Below are 22,308 nucleotides of genomic sequence, written 5' to 3'. Positions count from 1 at the left end.
TGTGAAGTTGTAGCTGAGAGGATAAAAGGATGTGATCAGTCACAGTTATTGTTATGGATCTTCTACATCTGAATATGAATGATTCAGCTAACAAACTGCTGAAAATGTGGGACGTGTTCTAACGCTTCACCACCATAACTGCTTTATCCTGGATCAACAGAAGCATAAATACACACATTAGATGTGACATTTTACAGCACACAGTGAATATTACTCAATATCATACAGTAAAGAGACAGTAAGTCAGTAACTCACTGTAGTGTCTCCAGTTTACAGTGTGGATCCTTCAGTAGATCAGAGAGCAGCTTCACTCCTGATTCTCCTGGATTATTATTGTTCAGATTCAGTTCTCTCAGGTGTGATGAGGAGTTTGACCTCAGAGCTGAAGCCAGAGCAGCACAACCTTTATCTGTAATACTGCAGCTAAACATCCTGCAAGAAAGAAAACCTTCTCACACTTAACATATTCAGTTTTAGTATTGAAAACATGAACTACACAAAATCTTTATATACAGTACATTTACTCTCCATCTCACACACACAACAATGACAATATATCAGATCACTACAATTACAGTTACCACAGAGGAGAACTGGATGTTGTAGTGTTAATTACAACTCTGTGTGTGTGTGTGTGTGTGTGTGTGTGTGTGTGTGGTGTGTGTGTATGTGTGTGGTGCATGTGTGTACCTCAGTATCTCCAGTGTACAGTGTGGATTCTTCAGTCCATCAGAGAGCAGCTTCACTCCTGAATCCTGCAGTTTATTGTTACTCAGGTCCAGTTCTCTCAGACTGGAGGAGTTTGAGCTGAGAACTGAGGACAGAACTCTACAGCTTTCCTCTGTCAGATTACACACACACAGCCTGGAAGAGAAATGATGAAGTGTTTGATTTATTTGTCTGATAGTGAATTGAGGTGTTTCCATTAGTGAGAAATAAAGTGTCTACCTGAACACAAGGTTCTAATATCAGGATAAAAATATAAAATGAACATCTGTGTATAAACTTGGACTGCTCTTGGACAGATCCATGTGTCTCAGCTCATATGAGACGATGTATTTAACTTTCTGTAAGAGGATAATAACAGAGATGTCACTCTGAACAAACACGTCTCATTATTTCTAGCAGAGAGATTTTCATACAGTGTGTTCAGCAGCTCTGGGGAAAGTTCTGCTGGAGAACATTTACACATTTACACACTGTCCTTTACTGCTTTATTTCTGTAATGAGGCATCATAAGGCTGAGGATCCATTTGCAGCGTTTTTAATGAATACACACAAAGTCAGACAAGCAGGGTCAGAGCCGGCAAACACGGAAATCAGATGGCAGACAGAAAACGGCAAACAGGCAGGAGGTCGGGACAGGCAGCAAACAATCAGAAAGGTCAATGAACAGAAACAGAATCGGAAAATCAGAACCACGGAAATGCTCAGAATGACTGTAGAAACAAGTCAAGACTTCGCATCGGGGTGAAGTTTCAGTGCAGCTTAAGTAGCGAGCGGTGATGAGGAACAGGTGGAGGTGTAATCAGAGTGGGTGGTGGATGTTGGGGAGTGTAGTCCGGAAGCGAGTTACTCCGGAATACTCCGGAGACGCTTCTCTGTGTTGATGTTCAGGTGTGTGTGGTGCACTGACTGTGACAATTACAGTGTGTTCAGTGTGTAGATCTGTGTACATTGTACACACTTTTACTTTGTGTTAAAAACATTTTCAGGAATATTTTTGCTCCCATTGAACAACAGAAACAGGTCTATAAAATGGTAGCAGCTCCATGAGGACAGATAACACCAGAGAAATTAATTTATTGTCCTCACTGTAAATAGGAGCAGTATTGTGTGTGTGTGTGTGTGTGTGTGTGTGTGTAGGAGTATTTACACAGGGAATTCTCTACACCTGAGCTGACAGAAGATTTGGAGCACACTGTTAGAGCTATTTAGAGACCAGTGTGATGTTTCTGGAGGATAAAAGCTGGTTTATTAATTACTTCTGTTTGTCACGACATCTTTATTTAAATGCTGTACAACACTTTAGTATGACTAGAGTATTAGTATGTTATTAAATGTGTGTGTAATGTACACTGATCTACACACTGTGGAAATAAATGTACTTTGTTCTGATGTGAGAAGTGATGTAGATCTTTCAGTATTTTCACAGAGACAGTAAAACTGTTGGTGGTGTTTTTTAATAACCTTCACACAGAGACACATCACATAATACCCTCAATACACAGATCAAATAAATAAGTGTTTTTCTATATGGTGTGAATTAGCTTTGTTTCTGATGTTGATATTTATCACTATTGACCCTGTTTTTGCTCTTTGGATTATTGCTTCTTCAGATTTGTGGATGTGATTTGTTCTCCTCATGGACTGTTTGTTACGCTTATTTCAGACTCGGCCTGTTTTTTGACCCTGCCTTTGCTTACTGATTTTGGATTGTTTGTCTTATCTTTTCTTCATTAAAACTTCTTCACATGGATTTTGCTGACTGGTCATTACAGTGTTCATGATCACCTGGGTACAGTGTAGATCTCTTTTTCTCTCCTTCCAACCGTTTTCTTTCCCTTCACCACATTCACACCTAATTCACCTTTCCTGTAAACTGGTTCCACATTTTGGTCTTCAGCTGCTGTTACATTAATAAGTCACAATAACTCCCATTTACCTTTTATAGAGTTTTAGTGTCACTAAACACAAATGTTCTGTGCTGTGCAGCATTTGCTCAGGGTTTTAAATGATCTGTAACTAAGTTCCAGTTCTGATCACATTTCCATTCTTCTTCTTCTTGACCTGAGTGCAGCTTTTGATTCTGTAGACCAGGAGATTCTTCTACACAGACTTGAACACTGGGTAGGTCTCTCAGGACCAGTACTAAACTGGTTCACATCATACTTGTGTGCTAGACAGTTTTATGGTCAATTGTGAAGTCACTCATCAAGACAACATGAAATTTCATTTGGAGTTCCATAAAGATCTATTTTAGGAGCCTTGCTTTTCTCCCTCTACATGTCTCTTGTTCGACTCAAACACATGAAATCAGTTTTTATAGTTATGTAGATGACACACAAGTTTATATATCAGTGTCACTGTGTAATCAAGAGCTCATTAACAAACTGATTACATGCTTGAATGAAATATCTGACTGGATGTCACAGAACTTTCTACAGTTAAACCAGGATAAAATGGAGATATTAATTGTAGGAGATAAAGAAAAAAGAGAAAACTTATTGAAAAATGAGCTGGGATACAGGTTAGAAATCTGGGTGTAATAGTCGACTCTGACCTCAGCTTCATTCCTCACATCAATAATATCTCAGATCAAGTCACATTTTATCATTTGAGGAACAATGAAAGAATTTGTCCATTTTAATGTAAAGAAGAAACAGAAAAACTTTTTCTACATTCAATCATTCCAAGTAGATTAGATTAATGTAACGCTCTTTTATGTATTTCACTAAAAAACCCTTTATACATTACAGTTAGTAACCAAATCACTCCTATTGTACAGGAACTGTACTGGTTACCTGTGACATCCACAATCATTTTAATATCATCTCAAATATTTATTTATCATCAACAAATGCTGACTTCCTTAAGGTGAATTTCGCTGCTCCCAGGATGTGGATCTCACTCTCAGTGTGTATCCATCAGTCACCTTCACTAAATACATTTACAAAGCAGCTTAAACACAGTGTGTGTGTGTGTGTGTGTGTGTGTGTGTGTGTGTGTGTGTGTGTGGTGTGTGTGTGTGTGTGTGTGTGTGTGTGAGAGAGAGTGTGTGGTGTGTGAGAGAGTGTGTGGTGTGTGTCTGTGTGTGTGTGTGTGTGGTGTGCGTGTATGGTACGTGTGTGTGTCTGTGTGTGTGTGTGTGTGTATACCTCAGTTTCTCCAGTTTACAGTGTGGATTCTTCAGTCCATCAGAGAGCAGCTTCACTCCTGAATCCTGCAGTTTATTGTTACTCAGGTTCAGTTCTCTCAGACTGGAGGAGTTTGAGCTGAGAACTGAGGACAGAACTCTACAGCTTTCCTCTGTCAGATCACACCGACGCAGTCTGGAAGAGAAATTATGAAATATCAGAACACTGATCTCAAACACACAAACACATCCATAATCCAGCTAAAGTTGAAGATGTAACAGAAATGTCAGTGTGTTTATGTCACATACAAATCAGAGGACAGGACACCACATCAGCACATTTACAGGAGCAGGGACGTCTTTCTGCACTCCACAATCTCTCAGCTACAATTTATTATAAGACCATTAGGTCATGTACATAACACACACATGTGAGAGCGAGCAGCCTACAAACACTACACTCTGATCTGTGTTCAAGTTTCTACAACCAACACTGCAGATACAGTGCATTTTATTACAGAAAATAAAGAATTATACAGCTGTACACTACCAGTTAATAACATGACAATACTAGTCGTACTTTACACTCAGTTATATGTTGGATTTCACAGAGACGCTAAAACAGTTGGTGTGTGTTGTTCTCTGTGCTCGTACAGGTACAAATCTGTCACCTCCAGACCTCTGATTTTACACACACACTGGTTCAGGTGTTTGGTGTGGACCTGAGTACAGGTGGTGTGTTCACATACGTCCAAACACATCCAAACTAAAGAGAAAGTTAGATTTTTTAACCTTATAAACGATTCTTGATCATGATTTGTATTTTTTATAAAATATAGATGTGTAAAAATCTCTCATCGATCATAAACAATGTAAATAAAGGATATTAGAAAGAACATTGTACTGTTTACTACAGATGTCACTGTTACTATTTCAACACAACTTAGTGAACCCTTCTTTCTCCACAGAGTAAATGGGATCATGTCTTTCATGCCTCCACAACTGAGAAGTGAACGTGGGGTTTTCTTCTCAAATCTGAGCTCCTTCCCTGTTTACAGAGTGACGTCACATCAGCACGACTGCACACAGCATCAGAAATAAACAAAGTCAAACTTCTTACCTTTAAATGAGTGACACTGTATATACACAAGTATTAGCTTTAGATGGATCAACATACAGACAGATTCGTTTGTTAAATCTAAAACACTGACTATACACATAGCAGGAAATCTAACCCACCTTGTAGGTAAAAATCTAACACAACACTACTGTGTGTTACACTAAAGGATTTGTGTAGGTGGGCTTCAGGTGGCTATAAGTGACATGGTAGAATGTAGTGTACCAATGTGTAATATTTTATCAGTACATAATGATGAACAGAGAACAAAACCAGTCTGTTACAACGTTGTACATCAAAAATATAGATTCACTACAGCTGCTTATAAATACAAACACAGTCCACTGCTTAAAATCTCCAAAATCCACAGAAAGTTTCTATAGAACGAAACCTGACGTCTCTTCAACAGTGACGGTGATAAACCTTACCGACCGTCACTTGCAACCGTCTTTGTGTTCACCGTCTGTTTTTACCACATGCACAATCTTCTGATGCAGTGAACCAGACAAAAAACTGTGTCTATAATTCAACCACAACAGATTAACAACAATCACGACCCAAGAACAAGAATGTGATCGGTCATTAACAGTTTGGTGTCTTTGTCGAGCTCCAAGTAGAACAAAACAGGACTTTTTAATAACAGCGGTCACGACACTACACTCACCTGTGACACATTATTCATCCTCTCTCTTTTTACCTGCTTGTACACTTGATAAGCAAAGAAAAAAGAACCCCATCAAAATAAAAGTCTTCATATAAAAAGTCACATTTAAACTCCATCCTCTACAAACAGTTCAGTGTTAGAGAAAGAAAATCTTCATCACACATCTGAGTTAGCTGCCTAGCTTGTTTCTAACATAATAAGAAGATAAAGCTGAACATTTTCCCACTTCATCTGTCCAATGTGTCGAGGTCCAAAATGATGATTGATGTTTTATTTACCACGAGCTCAGTCCTTGGTAAAGTTTAGCAGTAGTGCAGACTGAAGGAGACTTTTGTTTTTCCTTCGTATTGGGTTAAATTTTTAAAAAGCATTTATGTTTTATTTTTATTAGAAAGAACAATTGAGGAAAAAAGCCATGACAGAGTGAATCTCCCCACAACACTGTGTCACACACAACAAAAGATGAGGAACTTGAACATAAAGAGATACTTGAAGGACATTAGAGTGTTTTAATATTTACTTTTTATATTTTCTATCCATATTGATCCCATTTTGTCAGTCTGATGTTTTTCTCATCTGTGAGAGTTTTGTTAAATGTCACTTTCAAAATAAACAGAAAAGAAAAAGTCTTTCACTGGTGTTTAGTTCAGAAATGTCTTTAGTTCTTAAATGCATGCAGTTATTTTGTAGAGATATTTTTACATAAATTTTAGAGAATTTTCATGCTTCATATATAAAAGCTATAAAATGACTCATATGATGTTATAAGATTTTGTCCATGTGGCCCAGCCCTCAGTTCAGATATAACATGTTAGTGTAAAAAGTGAAACAATCTTCTGTAAAAGTACCAGAGGTTTGTTTAAAGATGATTAGAGGAACTATTAACTAACATTAATCCAAACAGTGCAGTTCAGTGTTACATTAAAATAATAAACCATGCAGTAATACAGTTATAAATAAAAATACTCACAGAGCTTTTCTGGAGGTTTTGACCACTGGCAGCAGCCTCAGAAGACATTCATGTGATGGATCATATTCCGTTAAAATAAACACATCCAGCTTCTGTTCTGAGTTCAGTAACACAAACCCCAGAGCTGACCACTGAGCAGGAGAGAGTCTGGATCCTCTGAGAGGACTGTAAACTCCGCTGTTCACATAAGTTTGTACTTCCTGCACTAGAGAATGATCATTCAGTTCATTCAGACAGTGGAACAGATTGATGGATTTCTCTGGAGATTGATTCTCCCTGATCTTCTCCTTGATGTACTTCACTGTTTCCTGTTTGCTGTGAGATCTGCTTCCTGTCTGTGGCATTAAGCCTCGTAAGAGAGTCTGATTGGTCTCCAGTGAGAGACCCAGAAGGAAGCGGAGGAACAGGTCCAGGTGTCCATTCTCACTCTGTAAGGCCTTGTCCACTGAACTCCTGAGGAGATCAGACATGTTTGACTTCCTGAAAAGATCAGACAGATCAGAGGTTTGAAGTTCTGTTACATTTCTGCTAATAAAGGAGAGAAATGTGTATAAAGCAGCCAGAAACTCCTGAACACTCAGATGTACGAAGCTGAACACCTTCCCCAGGTGAAGCCCAAACTCCTCTCTGAAGATCTGGGTACACACTCCTGAGTACACTGACACTTCTCTGACATCAATGCCACACTCTCTCAGGTCTTCCTCATAGAAGATCAGGTTTCCTTTCTCCAGCTGGTGGAAAGCCAGTTTTCCCAGTGCCATGATACTCTCTCTGGTCTGCTGAGGATCAGGGTCATGTTTCTGATGGTACTTTTGGTCCTTGTGTTTGATCTGAAAGATCAGGAAGTGTGTGAACATTTGAGTCAGAGTCTTGGGGATCTCTCCACCCTCTGTTTCACCCAACATTCTCTTTAGAACAGTGGCTGAGATCCAGCAGAAGACTGGGATGTGGCACATGATGTAGAGGCTTCTTGAAGACTTCAGGTGAGTGATGATGTTATTGGCCAGGCTCTGATCACTGATCCTCTTCCTGAAGTACTCCTCTTTCTGAGGATCACTGAAGCCTCGTACATCTGTTACCTGGTCTACACACTCAGGAGAAATCTGATTGGCTGCTCCTGGTCTTGTGGTTATCCAGAGGAGAGCAGAGGGAAGCAGATTCCCCTTGATGAGGTTCGTCAGCAGCACATCCACTGAGGCTGACTCTGTCACATCACACAATATCTCATTCTTCTGGAAATTTAGAGGAAGTCGACACTCATCCAGACCATCAAAGATCAACACCACTTTGTAGGAGTCACAGTCTATTGATTCTAATTTTCTTATTTCTGGGAAAAAGTGATGAAGAAGTTTCATCAGACTGAGATTTTTCTGCTTCATCAGATTCAGCTCTCTAAAGGGAAGTGGAAACATGAAGGTGACGTCCTGATTTACTTTTCCTTCAGCCCAGTCCAGAATGAACTTCTGCACAGAGCAATTCCAATTCCAGCAACTCCTTTAGTCAGCACAGTTCTGATGGACTTGTCTTTAAAGATCTCATTACATTTGATGGGTTTCTCCTGTGTTGCTGGTCTCCTGGACGCTGCCTCAATCTGTCTCACCTCATGTTCATTATTGACGTCTCCACTCCAACCCTCTGTGATGTAGAGCTCAGTGTAGATCTCATTCAGAAGTGCTGAGCTTCCATGCTGTGAGATTCCTTCATTAATTCTTTTAAACTTCTCTCTCAGATTGGACTTCAACTTTGTCTGATACACAGAGGTGAGTTCTAATAAACAAAGTAATAACTAGTTTAGTAATTAATAATTTTGATGGAAATTCCTTCAAACACTTCTGTTCATTCCTGATTGATGTACTAAATATTACTGAAGGAACAGAACCATTGTACAGAGTAACCACAAGCTGGACCTCAAACAGAACAGAAAAGCAGCAGATTTACATGATACTAAAATTACATTTAAAAATAAAAGTGTTCATATCTAAAACTATTTCCTCTCTCTAAAGTGAAGCTGATGGAATAAAGTCATGACTCAGAGCTCTTACTGTTGTGCAGTGTGTTAGCGAGATCTGTGTGGTTCATGTTCTTCAGGACGTGCAGTGTGATCTTCAGCGCTCCATCTCTGACAATGTGCAGATCCTCCTCATCCTCCACCTCCCTCTCAGTGCATGCTGGGTAATCTGGACTCAGGAGCTTCCTAAACCTTTTCAGCTCATTCTTTATCAGAGTGATGACTTTGTGTTCCAGCTCCTGGTTAGAAACACACAGGAACAGATCTAAATATTATCATGTTACACAGTGAGAGAGGCTTTTATTTTATCAAAAGAAGAAAAGTCTATTTTTATTATCACATTTAAAACTCATACAATTGATTACCCTTAATGCTGCTGCACATCAAGACATGACAAGGGATCACAACACACACATTACACACTTTAAAAACAACACACACACCTTGAATATAGAGTCCAGCTGATTTGTGCTAATGTTTGATTTTTGTTGTCTGTGAACAAACAAAACCCATCATGTAATATGGACTATATGTATTCATAGCTGCACAAATCACACACTTGATTTCAGGATTTCCTTACTGACATCAACGTGTTTAGAAACAAATGTTTGAATAAATGAATAAAATCTTTATATTGTCATTAATGTCCCAGGTGTAAATGTTCTTCTGTAGCACCACAGACCCTCCAGCTCAGGGACTGCAAACTGAACTGAACTCTTAAAGCACTTTTCCTCACTGCCAGTCCGAGAGCTGCAGCACTGCACAGTTTAGTGTTTTACTGCTTCAACACCTGATAAAGCTCATGAAGGACTTCATAATGAGACGAGTGAGTTTGATCAGGTGGAACACTGCTGTAAAACAACTCACTATACTGACCTCACATCAGTAGAACTGTCTCTGTCTCTGAAGTTAATTCGACAATCCATTGACCGGTCACTCTTCATGGACACACAGCTGGGTTCTGGTGAGTCTGATCTCTTTCCATCCATCATTCTAGAACAGAAATATCAGCAATAATTAATACACTCTGTCTCAGCACTGTTAAACAATGTGTTCATCATTAAACACAATAATTCCATCTTTTTAATTCAGATCCAGTCTGTACACTTATTCAAACAGGAGACAGGCCTCATAAGTCAGGAATTACACTGATATCAGGAGTCCCAATCACAGCTAACTGACTCAGCTGGGTCTTAAAGCCTGTAGAGTTCACTGACACAAAGCTATGCTGCTCTTATGCTCCACATTACACAGTCCTTTTTACTCTTCTCTCAGTGAATGATTTGTCTAAACTGTTCTTAGATCAGATCAGTGATATATTCACTGCTATTAAACACCTTAAAGCAAAGTTGAGTTCCTGTGTTAACTAGTGAGTGTTTAGAGATACAGATGTGTTCCCATGAGACGGTGTGTATTTATTGCTGGTGAATGTAAAAGTAAGTCACCTCTCGTCTTTCTTTAAGTCCTGTTTTCCAGACACACTCATGTTGGAGGTCATGTCTCCTTCTCCAGATTACAGCAGGACACACGTTTACTTCACTCCAACATCGGTGTGTTAAATTAAACCCTGAATCAGCACAGAGTTCACTTACAGGAAATAGTCACGCTATCAAGTTATAAAACAACCTGTGTACATTAAAGCTTCAGTACAAACCCACAAAACTCTTCTGCATCTAGTGTCACTTCAGTGTGTTTATATATTAGAGCTTTAGATACTCACTGTGTTTTTACTCCTGAAATCTTTTAGTTTTCACTCCACACAAAATGGAGCTGTTGATTTTCACTCTTACTGACACTGGTCTAACTGGTTTGTCTGGTTTATGCTGACGTGTGTGTGTGTGTGTGTGTGTATGTGGACTCATAATGTGAGGATTATATTATATGAGCTACATTATAAGTTAGTGATGAGCTTTTTTATTATTGGTCATTGCTGTTATCAGTGTCACATGATGTGATACAGAAACACTTAGTAAATCTCATTGTGATAAACTAGTTTAATAACACAAGCTGCACTACAACACCTCTGGGAAACGTCATCATTGTCTAATATTGAGTAATAAACATGTATTCAATAAGGGGACATGTGAATATACTACGTTGAAAACAAATGTATATCATGTGATCAGATACTTTAGTTAGTTTTTACTCCTGAAATCTTTTATTTTTCACTCCACACAAAATGGAGCTGCTGACTTTCACTTTCATTACAGTTTATACTGCAGAGGGGGAAGGCAGTGACGCAGACACACACACACACACACACACACACACACACACACACACACACACAGTACCACCCACATATAATGGTTCCGACCCCCATGGATTTCAGGAAGCAGGAGCGTGGTCAATGCTGTAGGTAAAATGCAGAACAGAGTTTAATTTATTAGGACATTCCTCAAGCAGAATGGATTCGACTGGCAGCACTCTGAAAAGGGAACAGACATATGTGCTGAATAGAGACGGTAAAAGTGGGTGGGTCCAATATTATTGGTCTTACAAAGTGGGTGGGTCCCATATTATTGGTCTTAAAAAGTGGGTGGGTCCCATATTATTGGTCTTAAAAAAGTGGGTGGGTCCAATATTATTGGTCTTAAAAAGTGGGTGGGTCCAATATTATTGGTCTTAAAAAGTGGGTGGGTCCAATATTATTGGTCTTAAAAGGTGGGTGGGTCCAATATTATTGGTCTTTAAAAGTGGGTGGGTCCAATATTATTGGTCTTAAAAAGTGGGTGGGTCCAATATTATTGGTCTTAAAAAAGTGGGTGGGTCCTGTACCACCCACATATAATGGTTCCAACGCCCATGACTACAAATATTACACCAAATTGTTTTCATTTATCCACAATTTATAACATTTCCTCATTTCTTCTATTAGTCTTTTTGGCCTTATTTTGGTCTCTTAGTACATACAGCATCCTGTCTATTTTCAGTTACAGATTCTTTAGTATTGCCTTGCCTTTTTAATTTTGCTTTGCAATTTCCAGATCATTTGTCTCACTCTCATTGATTTTTATTTCTCTCTGAGGCACTTTTAGCAAATGTCTTGTGTTTGTCCTCATTATTTTCCCATGCTCTGTTAGCACTTCGTATGACCTGGGCGTGGTGTCTTTAATCACTTTGGCCAATGGTCCCCACTGCCCATCACATCTCACTCGTACAATTTCTTCTTGGGCAAGTGGGCTCAGTGGTCTTGCTGTTTTGTTGTAGTGATTAATCTGTCTTTCATTTGCAGAATTCCACCTACTCCGTACCATTTGATGCTTTACCGACGGTAGCTTTGTCCGTAGTTTCCTATTCATGAGCATTTCTGCCGGTGAAAGTCCATTCTCCAGTGGTGAAGCTCTGTAATTCAGAATAGCCAGGTACGGATCACTCCCTGTCTCAGTGGCTTTCTTTAGAAGGCGTTTCACTATTTGAACTCCTTTCTCTGCTAAACTGTTGGACTGCGGGTACAGAGGGCTTGACATTATGTGCTCAAAACCACAACTTTTTGCAAAGTCCTTGAAACTCTGACTTGCAAACTGTGGTCCGTTGTCACTTATTACAGTCATTGGAATACCATGTCATGCAAATATACCTTTTGTCTTTGCAATTACCTGCTCTGACATTGTGCTTGTCAGCTGCACGAATTCCAGGTATTTTGAATGATAGTCCATGAGCAACAAGTAATCTTTGTCATTAAGCTGAAACAAGTCCATTCCAACTTTTCCCCACCGCTCCTTTTACATTTTTCGATTCCTAAATGTCCTTCATGCACAAGTTTCAGCATTTCTTGTTCCTTTCAGCAAAACTCCATCTAGCACTGACAGTTCATCTTTAAACTGCTGGAAAGGATTTTCCATTATCTCATCTCCAGTCATGTGAATCCTGTCCATTACTTTCTTTAACTGTTCATCTTTCAGTGTTTCTTTGGCTATTTCAACCCATTTTGTTGTTGACACTGGCATCTGTGCTTTGATGAGTCCACATGAATTTGCACATCTTTCTCTGTAGTTGCAAACAGCTCCTAAACCCGTTTGTGATGCATCTGTAGAGACATTTAGAGGCTTTTCCTGGTCATAAAAATTCAAAACAGGTTCTCTTGTTAAACAGCTTTACAACCATGACCACTCTTTTGCCTGCTCGTCGTTCCACTGCCACACGGTGTCTGTTTCTAACAAGCTTCTCAGTCACTTTGTATTTGCTGACAGATTTGGAACAAATTTTCCTAAGTAGTTTATTAACCCTAAGCCTCTTTGCAGGTCTTTTTTGTCTCTTGGCTCTGGCATTTCATCTATTGCTCTGATTTCTTTGTCTGGTTGTATTCTTCTTGTATCCTTCTTTAGACAGTCTTTCTCCCAGGTAAGTGATTTCTCTTACTCCGAACTGGCATTTGTTTTTATTCAACTTTAATCCATTACTTTGTGCTTGATCCAGGACCTTGCGAAGTCTTTCATCATGCTCTTCTTTTGAGCGGCCCCATACCACTACATCATCAATGAAGACTCTGACTCCTTCTATTCCATCAAAAAGCTGTTGCACAGTTTTGTGGAATACTTCTGCTGCTGAGCTGATGCCAAAAGGTAGCCTTTGGAAACAATGCCTTCCAAACGGTGTGTTGAAGGTGCATCATTTTGTGCTTTCCTCATCTGGTAAAATCCCGATGAGGCATCCAAGGCATTGGAGAAATAACATGTTCCACTCATTGCACTAGTAATGTCTGACTTTGTTGGAAGTCTGTAGTGCTCACGTTGGATGGCCTTGTTTAAGTCTTTTGGATCTATACAGTCTTAGATCTCTGTCTGGTTTTTCTACTATTATGAGAGAATTCACCCATTCTGTAGGTTCTTCTATTTTTCTGATTATTCCTTCCTTTATCAGAACTTCTATTTTCTCTCTCAGTCTTTCTTTTAATGCTACTGGTGCCCTTCTTGCTGGATGCATGATCGGTTCTGCATTCGCCTTCAGCTTTATCTTGTGTTTTCCTGGTAATTTTCCTATTCCTTTGAAAACATCTCTGTATTCTTTTATCCAGTCATTCTGAGTAATTCCTTCTGTAGTTGCTTCTTTGTCATTTCCTTGTTTATGACATTAACTGCTCATATATATATATATCATATATATATATATTATTACATAATATGAACTCTTTATTTTATATTACTTATTTGTCTATAGCACGTCAAACTGAGTCCTGAGTCTTAATATGAGGCCTGGCAAATTTCTATTGGCCTTTCTACAGTGAGGTCTGTCTCTTTTAACAATTGCATCCTCACTCTTTTATCTTTACTCCAATGACTATTTGATCACGTATCATGGAGTCTCACAATGTTCGAAATGACATGACTAACTTTTCAAATTTAAATCCGTGACATACTGTTTGATGGATTCTGACACTTTTTCTGAAGACAAACCGTTCATATGTCTCATTTTTCCTCGGTGTACAATATTGCTCAAATTTCTCAATCACTGCATCATACATGTGTTTTTCTTCTTCTTATGTGAAGAAAAACGTGTTATACACATCCAGTGCACCAGTTCCAGCCACCTGTTAGCAGCAATGTTAACTTCCTTCGTTCGGTTCCATCCAACCCAATAGCGAGGGCATAAAGTTCTAAACTTTGCTTGGAAGCTTTCCAGTTTTCATTAACTGCTCCGGTGTTACACACACTCACAACATAACTGTATTGGTATCATTACACTGCCCTCTAGTGGCCATAATATACAATATACACACCTCAATACATTTTTAGCTGGTGATATTTATTGAATTATCAGTAACTGCTAAATCAGACAAGATCAAGACAACAAACCACATTTTATAAAAGACATTTTATAAAAGAAACTAAAAATGCTTTTGAATCTTTAGTTTTTCGTTCAAATCCAAGGCTTTTCATTGGTCCTTTAAGATGAGATATAGTGATGTATCGTTCACGAACCATGACTCGAGAAAAACAAGTCATTTTAGAGGAGTGATTCCTTCATTTTGTGTTGACTGCACATGCGCAACATCGCATGCGATCATTAAACAGAAAAGATTAGTTCACCTTTCAAGCGGTTTGTTCATCACGTGACAGCACCATAGGCTAAGGAAATGCAGTCTGAGCCGGAAACATTTTAATTACATTCTGCTGAAGTGAATGAAACCTCCAGCAACCTGGCGAGGGTATAGAAATGGTCCAGTGTTCCATGACCGGGACGAAAACCTCATTGTTCCTCCTGAATCTGAGGTTCAACTATCGGCCGAATTCTCCTCTCCAGTACCCTGGCATAGACTTTTCCGGGGAGGCTGAGGAGTGTGATCCCCTGTAGTTGGAACACACCCTCTGGTCCCCCTTCTTAAACAGAGGGACCACCACCCCAGTCTGCCAGTCCAGAGGCACTGTCCCCAGCAGCCACGTGATGTTGCAGAGGCTTGTCAACCAAGACAGCCCCACAACATCCAGAGACTTGAGGTACTCAGGGCAGATCTCATCCACCCCCGGTGCCTTGCCACCGAGGAGCTCCTCAACTACCTCAGTGACCTCAGCTTGGGGGATCAACGAGTCCACAACTGAGCCCTCGGCCTCTGCTTCCTCAGTGGAAGACATGCCGGTGGGGTTGAGGAGATCCTCGCAATACTCCTTCCACCATCCGTCGAAGTCAGCTGATTACAGTGTATGCAGGGCACTGCTTCCCCCTCCTGAGGCACCGGACAGTTTGCCAGAATTTCTTCGAGGCTGAACGATAGTCCTTCTACATGGCCTCCCCGAAGTCCTCCTAGACCCGGGTTTTTGCCTCCGCAACCACCCAGGCTGAAGCTCGCTTGGCCCTCCGGTACCTATCGACTGCCTCCCAATTCCTCCCAGTTTTTTGTATAAAGTCTCTTAATGGTGATGAAAATGTATAGGTTTCCTGTCTAGAATTTTCAATGTTTTCTTGAAGTGAGACTTGAGGGGTTTTAAGATGCTCTCGGTTGTATGAGACCAAGTTATATAACAGGAAGTTACTGTATGTGAGTAAATACCATTGCATGCATATAAGCCTTTGCTGACTCAACAGTAAGAAAAGGCCTTATATGTTGTAAATTTGACAAGTTAAATTTTATAATATTTGAGATTTTTTTTACATGTTGTTTAAATGTCAGATGTGAATCAAAGACCACACCAAGATACTTAAATAGTTCTACCACATCTAGTCTCTCTCCACTGACTAAGACAGATGGCTCTGGCTGCCATGAGAAGAACATGCAGACAGTTTTTGTAGTATTCAGATGTAAACATGAGTTTCGGAGCCAATGGGACACTGGTACCACTGCCCCAGAAAGTATTGCAGCAGCTTCTTGTTTTGTTTTTGCGTGAGTATACAATACTGTATCATCAGCGTATAATTGTATTTTGATATTTGAACAGACATTTGGTAGGTTATTAACATAGAGACTGAATATAATCGGCCCCAGTATTGAGACTTGTGTGACTTCGAACAAGTAAGATAAGATGACTGTGAATTTCCTATTTGTACAGCTTGTTTTCTGTCTGACAAATATGATTGCATCCAACAATGTGCTCTTTCAGAGAAATTAAAATAAGTCAATTTAGCAAGAAGCACATTATGATTAATGGTATCAAAGGCTCGTTTCAAGTCCAGAAAAACAGCCCCTACAAAGCCGCCCTGGTCTAACAGGCTTTTTAAATTCTCAAGAAAATAACAAGTGGCTGTTTCTGTAGAGTGTTGTTTGCAAAAGCCAAACTGCATTGGATGGAGAGGGGTATCACCACTGTTTAAGTGTTCAATTAACTGTGAGGTAACCCATTTTTATTTTTGAAATTATTGGTAGAATGCTTATTGGGCGAAAATTTATCAGGTGTACAATTGGGCTTGCAAGAGCATCTTCATAGAGTTTTAAAAGATCATTAGTAAACCAAAAGTATCTCTGGCTTTTGAACATTTTAGAGATGAAATTATTTTTATAACATCAGGGACAGCTATATCCTGTATTTAGTATACAGGATATAGCTGTCCCTGATGTTATAAAAATAATTTCAACTAAAAATAATTTCATCTAAAATGTTCCACTTCCCTCCCTTTCATTCACACACACATACTCAGTCTTACTACGACTGACCTTTATTCCTCTTCTCTCCAGCACAAACCTCCACCTCTCCAAGTTTTCCTCCACCTGCTCCCTGCTCTCACTACAGATCACAATGTCATCTGCAAAACATCATCGTCCAAGGAGACTCCTGTCTGACCTCCTCTGACAACTGGTTCATCACTATAGCAAACAGGAAGGGGCTCAGAGCCAATCCCTGATGCAGTCCCACCTCCACTTTGAACTCTGTCTGATCTACAGATGCTGCCAAATGTTGTAAATGTAAGTAAGTAAAGTTTATTTATATAGCACATTTCACAGATAAAATCACAAAGTGCTTTACAAAATATAACAATAAAACTTAAATGGACAATAAAACATTCTTGCAAAGTAAAAAAAAGAGAAATTATTAGAGACAGCAAAACTTCAACTCTAAAATAATAAAGCACACCACAACAGGGATGAAACCATAAAAGCCCAGTCAGCTAAAAGCATGTCTAAATAAGAGTGTCTTCAGTTACTTTTTAAAAGAATGTAAATGTAGTACAACTCGCTCTGATCATCCCTATACTTCTCCATCAAAATTCTCAGAGCAAAAATTGCATCTGTTGTGCTCTTTCTGGGCATGAAGCCATACTGCTGCTCACAAATTTCCACTACCTTCCTTAACCCTGATATTTTCCTCAGTTCAATCTGACCCCTGCTGGAAGGTTTAGAAAGTTTAATGTGTCATCATTTGCGTTTTCTTCCACATATTTGCCTGAAATTTACCAGGATTGTTCCAAAGTTAAAATTAAAATTAAAGTAAAATTAATTTTGTCTATTTTCGTTGAACTATGTGTTCAGACCAGATTTTGACCTGGCCACATTTAGTGGGGCAATAGGTCACTCTTTTGCCATTTTCAGCACAATTAACATACATACAGACACAAAAAATGCACACATAAAATGTCCACTAACACACGCATGCACACACACACACACACACACACAAGCATTGGGCATTGCAATTGATTAGTCCTCCAGAAAAAACAAAAGCTACTCATTTGTAAATATTTCACACTTATATGCATTTGTCCAGCTGGGGGCAAACTCTTCTCTACCAACAAGCTTCGCACACACGCACACACGCACACACACACACACACACAGACAAAATAGACATTACAACTGTAAAATTTTCACAAATGTAAGGCTGATCACACAGAATGGTGATCATTGTATAATTTTTGATTTATACACATTCAAGACAATTTGACCTGGGAAAACAGGTTTTATTATTTTCTGACATTAAAAATGGTCAAAATGGTTTCAAAACAATGTCCTGGCTTTGAATTATACCAGCCTGTAATTGTGCATCAACTTTTGTGCCTCTATAGTGAAAATAATTTTTTACTAGAAAATGAGCCATTTTTGCATATTAATGAGGTTTATAATACCAAATATTACAAAATTTTTTGCAAAATATATGTTAATATGTTGCAAATAAGTTAGACTAAAAAGTTGAAAAAAAAAGGCTATCATATATACACTTCATTTTTTTATAAGCAATCAAAACAGACAAGGTCAAGTTGACTCGGTGCTCCTAATTTGCATAGGAATGCAGGAAAGGAAAACAGAGGGTATCTTGCAGAGACCTTGATTCCAAGAAATGAAGACCCACTGGCATGGTGGAAAGCAAGGCAGGCAGTATATGAAGGGTTAACTGCTGTTATGAAAAGGAGACTTTGCATAGTAGCTACATCTGTGCCTTCAGAGAGAGTGTTTTCTAAAATAGGTCAGATTATTTCAGAAAGAAGAAACAGAAATACAACTGTAGTAATACAATTTCAATCAGTAGCATGTTAAAAAACATCAGTTATCACATTGCCTCACATAAAAGTACTTGGGCATCTTACTGAATTTTGCCATGTGTTTTTCTTTTTTTTTTTTTTTTTTCGGGGGGCATCTGTTGATGTGGTGGCAGTAGTCAAGTACTGCAAGTAAGATGCGTGCATTGTACACAGCAGGCATAAAGCAGAAGCGTTTACTGGCGTACATCACTATGTGGTTGTGGAATGACTCAAGTTCAGCAGTTGATCTGTAAAAAATGGACAAAGTAAAGATGATTATGTTAAATTGAAGAACAGACTGTAGTGTTGAGCAACATAGCTGGTGAAAGCATGTGCTTACACACCTGAAATGCAGATACTTGGGGATGTCCTTGAGCCATCGTACATCCAGAATTAATTCCCTAAGCTTCTGATGGGCTACAGAGTTGGACTCAATCCAATTCTTGTCCCTGATCTCAGTAAGGGGACCATGAAGCTACCAAGTGCCCATGAATGCTCACCAGTAACATGATGGAGGAGCCCAATCCACATGTCCTACAAAGAAAAAAAAGGGGAATGTATAATAGATTCTGCATCCTTATTTCCCTTCAAAATGACTGGGTATCATAATCATATTATGTTTTACACTTACAAAGAATTGGTCATAGTTGTCAGCCATCCTACAGCAGTACCAGAAGTGATTACAGATGTCTTTACTCCACTGCAATAGAATTGAGCGCTGCTTTTGCTGACTTGCCTGAAAGTAAACATCAAAAAAAAAAACAGAGCAAACAGACAGATATAAAAAAAACACACACACACACACACACAAAGCTTTTAAAATTTTCTCATTACTTACTGCGAGTGTTCATTTAGAGAGGTTTTTGGTACCATGCCACACATCGAGGGAATGATGTATTCCTGTATTTCTCAATTGTCCCTTGTCTGGATCTGAAATAAAAACAATAAATGCTTAGTATTTGAAAACAAGCATAATTGTAAATTGCAATCAAATTGTAACCCAGTGATATGTTTTGGTGTGTTAATGCATCATTGATAGCTGTATATTATAAGTACTTAACTAAAAATTGCTGAAATCAGTGCAGGTTTCCGTCAGTGTTCCGACGGTGCACACATGCCGGGCAAAGCTCCGTGGCCAGCGCCGCCCTTGTGGATGAATGGAAAAAAATTGTTTTCCTCCACAGAGGCCCGCCAGAGCTCTCCCTCGGCCCAGGGACGGTGCACACATGCCGGGCAAAGCTCCGTGGCCAGCGCCGCCCTTGTGGATGAATGGAAAAAAGAAAAAAAAAAATTGTTTTCCTCCACCGAGGCCCGCCAGAGCTCTCCCTCTGCCCAGGGACGGTGCACACATGCCGGGCAAAGCTCCGTGGCCAGCGCCGCCCTTGTGGATGAATGGAAAAAAATTGTTTTCCTCCACAGAGGCCCGCCAGAGCTCTCCCTCTGCCCAGGGACGGTGCACACATGCCGGGCAAAGCTCCGTGGCCAGCGCCGCCGTGTGGATGAATGGAAAAAATAAAAATTGTTTTCCTCCACCGAGGCCCGCCAGAGCTCTCCCTCTGCCCAGGGACGGTGCACACATGCCGGGCAAAGCTCCGTGGCCAGCGCCGCCGTGTGGATGAATGGAAAAAATAAAAATTGTTTTCCTCCACCGAGGCCCGCCAGAGCTCTCCCTCTGCCCAGGGACGGTGCACCCATGCCGGGCAAAGCTCGTGAGTGTGGAAGTGGGAAAATGGCAAAGTCCCAACTTGGGACCAGGTGAAACCTCCAGAGTGTGACAGGGGCTGCTCTGGGACTCACTCAGGCCGAACGAGAGCTCTCTCCTCGGCCACACGAGCCTCTCTCCCGCGCTCTGGATGTCACAAGGCGTGCAGGTGGTATCCAGAAAGGTGCCGGCGTGTTATTGGAGGAGGTGAGCTCACGTATCCTCCGGAGCTCCGTGGAAGCCCGCGAGAGCTCTCCCTCTGCCCAGGGACGGTGCACACATGCCGGGCAGAGCTCCATGGCCAGCGCCGCCGTGTGGATGAATGGGAAAAAAAAAAAAAAAAAATGTTTTTTTCCTCCACGGAAGCCCTCGAGAGCTCTCCCTCTGCCCAGGGACGGTGCACACATACCGGGCAGAGCTCCATGGCCAGCGCCGCCGTGTGGATGAATGGGAAAAAAAAAAAAAAAAAAATTTTTCCTCCACTGAAGCCCTCGAGAGCTCTCCCTCTGCCCAGGGACGGTGCACACATGCCGGGCAGAGCTCCATGGCCAGCGCCGCCGTGTGGATGAATGTCCATCCTGGGCAAAGCTCCGTGGCCAGCCCCGCGGTGCGAAGTGTATTGAAAGCATGTTAGTTTTTCCCCCCCTACCCCAGTTATCCCAGGGTTCGAGCCAGAAAAATGGCAAAGTCCCTTTTTTTGGACCGCCTCTCGCCACCGGGCGTGTCGAGGCAGAGCCTCCGTCCGACCCCGAGCTGCCGTTTTCGGCCTCGAAGGCACTTTCCCCGCGCTCTGGAGGATGCGCTCGGTGCAGGTGGTTGCCAGAAAGGTACTGTCAGGATTTCAGGAGGCAGTTGCGATTTTAGGGGGCCAAGCACCGGCGGTCGGTCCATCGTGTATCCACGAGCGAGAGCTCTCGCCTCGGCCAAACGAGCCCTCTCCACCCGCGCCCTGGATGTCACGAAACCCACGGGGGGGGAATCGGTAGCCAGCGGCCCAGGGACGGTGCGTCGTTGCCGCGCGAAGCTCCGTGGCCAGCCCCGCGGTGCGAAGTGTATTGAAAGCATATTAGTATTTTTTTTTCCAGTTGTCCCAGGGTTCGAGCCAGAAAAATGGCAAAGTCCCTTTTTTTGGACCGCCTCTCGCCACCGGGCGCGTCGAGGCAGAGCCCCCGTCCGACCCCGAGCTGCCGTTTTCGGCCTCGAGAGCACTTTTCCCGCGCTCTGGAGGATGCGCTCGGTGCAGGTGGTTGCCAGAAAGGTACTGTCAGGATTTCAGGAGGCAGTTGCGATTTTAGGGGGCCAAGCACTGTTGGACTTTGTCATTTTTGCAGAATTGCTCATTGCAAGAAACACGAATGACAATAGTCAATAGTCTCACACACCACACCACTCCTCACGTTGGGTGGGTGAGTGTGTGTGTGTGTGTGTGTGTGGGTCCTCTCCTCCGTGGTTGGTCGGTTCACGCTGGCAGATCGGAACACGAGACCCGCCTGGGGTAGGCGCCTGCCCGGCCTCCTTCGGCCACTTTGGGCACGGCAGTTCCTCCCCGACCGAGCGGGTCAGCCTTTTCGTAGTGGTTTCCGGACCGTTTCGTCGGGTTTTTATAATACTACGAGGAGCGTGGGCTTTGTGAATATCCGAGGCTTCGGGAGAAGAAGACGACGTTGGGAAGGATTAAAGCGGCCCGTCTCGGGCTCTTTCTTTTTTCTCTCGCTCGCTCTCTCTCTCTCTCAGCTCTCGTTTATAACAGGGCCTCCCTCCACGTAAAAAAAAAAAAAAAAAAATAAAAACCCTTCTTTCGTGTCCGGGCAAGCCCACCTTTGGTTTCGTCCTAGGGAGTCGTAGACGGCCGGTCCTCCGAGGCGGCCCGTGAAAGACCCCACCCTGCGGGCGGCACGCTCCGTTCCCTCCCCGGCCCTGTTAATAACCCCCACGCCGGCGGGTTATTATATCAGACGGTCGTCAGGGCGGAGCCCGCCCCGGTGGAAATCACAGCTTTTTCCCCCGGTCTCCCGAGAAAAATATCCGAAAAAAAGGGCTCTCGACAGAGAAAAAAACGAGTCGGTCGGAGGAGTTGGCAGTGGGTGGGTTTTCTTTTCCCTCCCT

At 41.4% G+C, this 22,308-nt stretch overlaps 2 protein-coding genes, 1 long non-coding RNA gene and 1 pseudogene across 6 annotated transcripts in view; 1 reads left to right on the top strand and 3 right to left on the bottom strand.

The window, feature by feature from the left end:
* Positions 1-22,308, top strand: part of LOC132863895 (NACHT, LRR and PYD domains-containing protein 3-like) — a 373,784-nt gene that overhangs the window by 57,038 nt on the left and 294,438 nt on the right. The gene's annotated exons all lie outside the window — the stretch shown is intronic.
* LOC132863894 (NACHT, LRR and PYD domains-containing protein 12-like) overlaps positions 237-22,308 on the bottom strand; it is a 164,975-nt gene continuing 142,903 nt past the window's right edge. For 2 of the 3 annotated variants that reach the window (XM_060896959.1, XM_060896963.1), the window contains 3 exons: positions 3,879-4,052; positions 691-864; positions 237-432 (listed from right to left, as the gene is read on the bottom strand). In XM_060896959.1, coding sequence (XP_060752942.1) covers positions 252-432; positions 691-864; positions 3,879-4,052 — 529 coding nt within the window. In that variant the 3' untranslated portion in view covers positions 237-251. The remainder of the gene's footprint in view (positions 433-690; positions 865-3,878; positions 4,053-22,308) is intronic. The other variant, XM_060896962.1, reaches the window with a different exon arrangement.
* Positions 4,189-9,608, bottom strand: LOC132863897 (NLR family CARD domain-containing protein 3-like; annotated as a pseudogene).
* LOC132863906 (uncharacterized) lies at positions 18,615-19,498 on the bottom strand. Its single transcript, XR_009650161.1, has 4 exons — positions 19,339-19,498; positions 19,132-19,231; positions 18,845-19,034; positions 18,615-18,748 (listed from the first exon to the last, which is right to left on the bottom strand). It is a non-coding gene; the product is annotated as an uncharacterized LOC132863906 (long non-coding RNA).

The sequence above is a fragment of the Tachysurus vachellii genome, chromosome 21 (assembly GCF_030014155.1).
Source record: "Tachysurus vachellii isolate PV-2020 chromosome 21, HZAU_Pvac_v1, whole genome shotgun sequence".
NCBI classification, from domain to species: Eukaryota; Metazoa; Chordata; class Actinopteri; order Siluriformes; family Bagridae; genus Tachysurus; species Tachysurus vachellii.
Note: the sequence above shows the minus strand (reverse complement) of the source record. Positions and strands in the feature narration are given on the sequence as shown.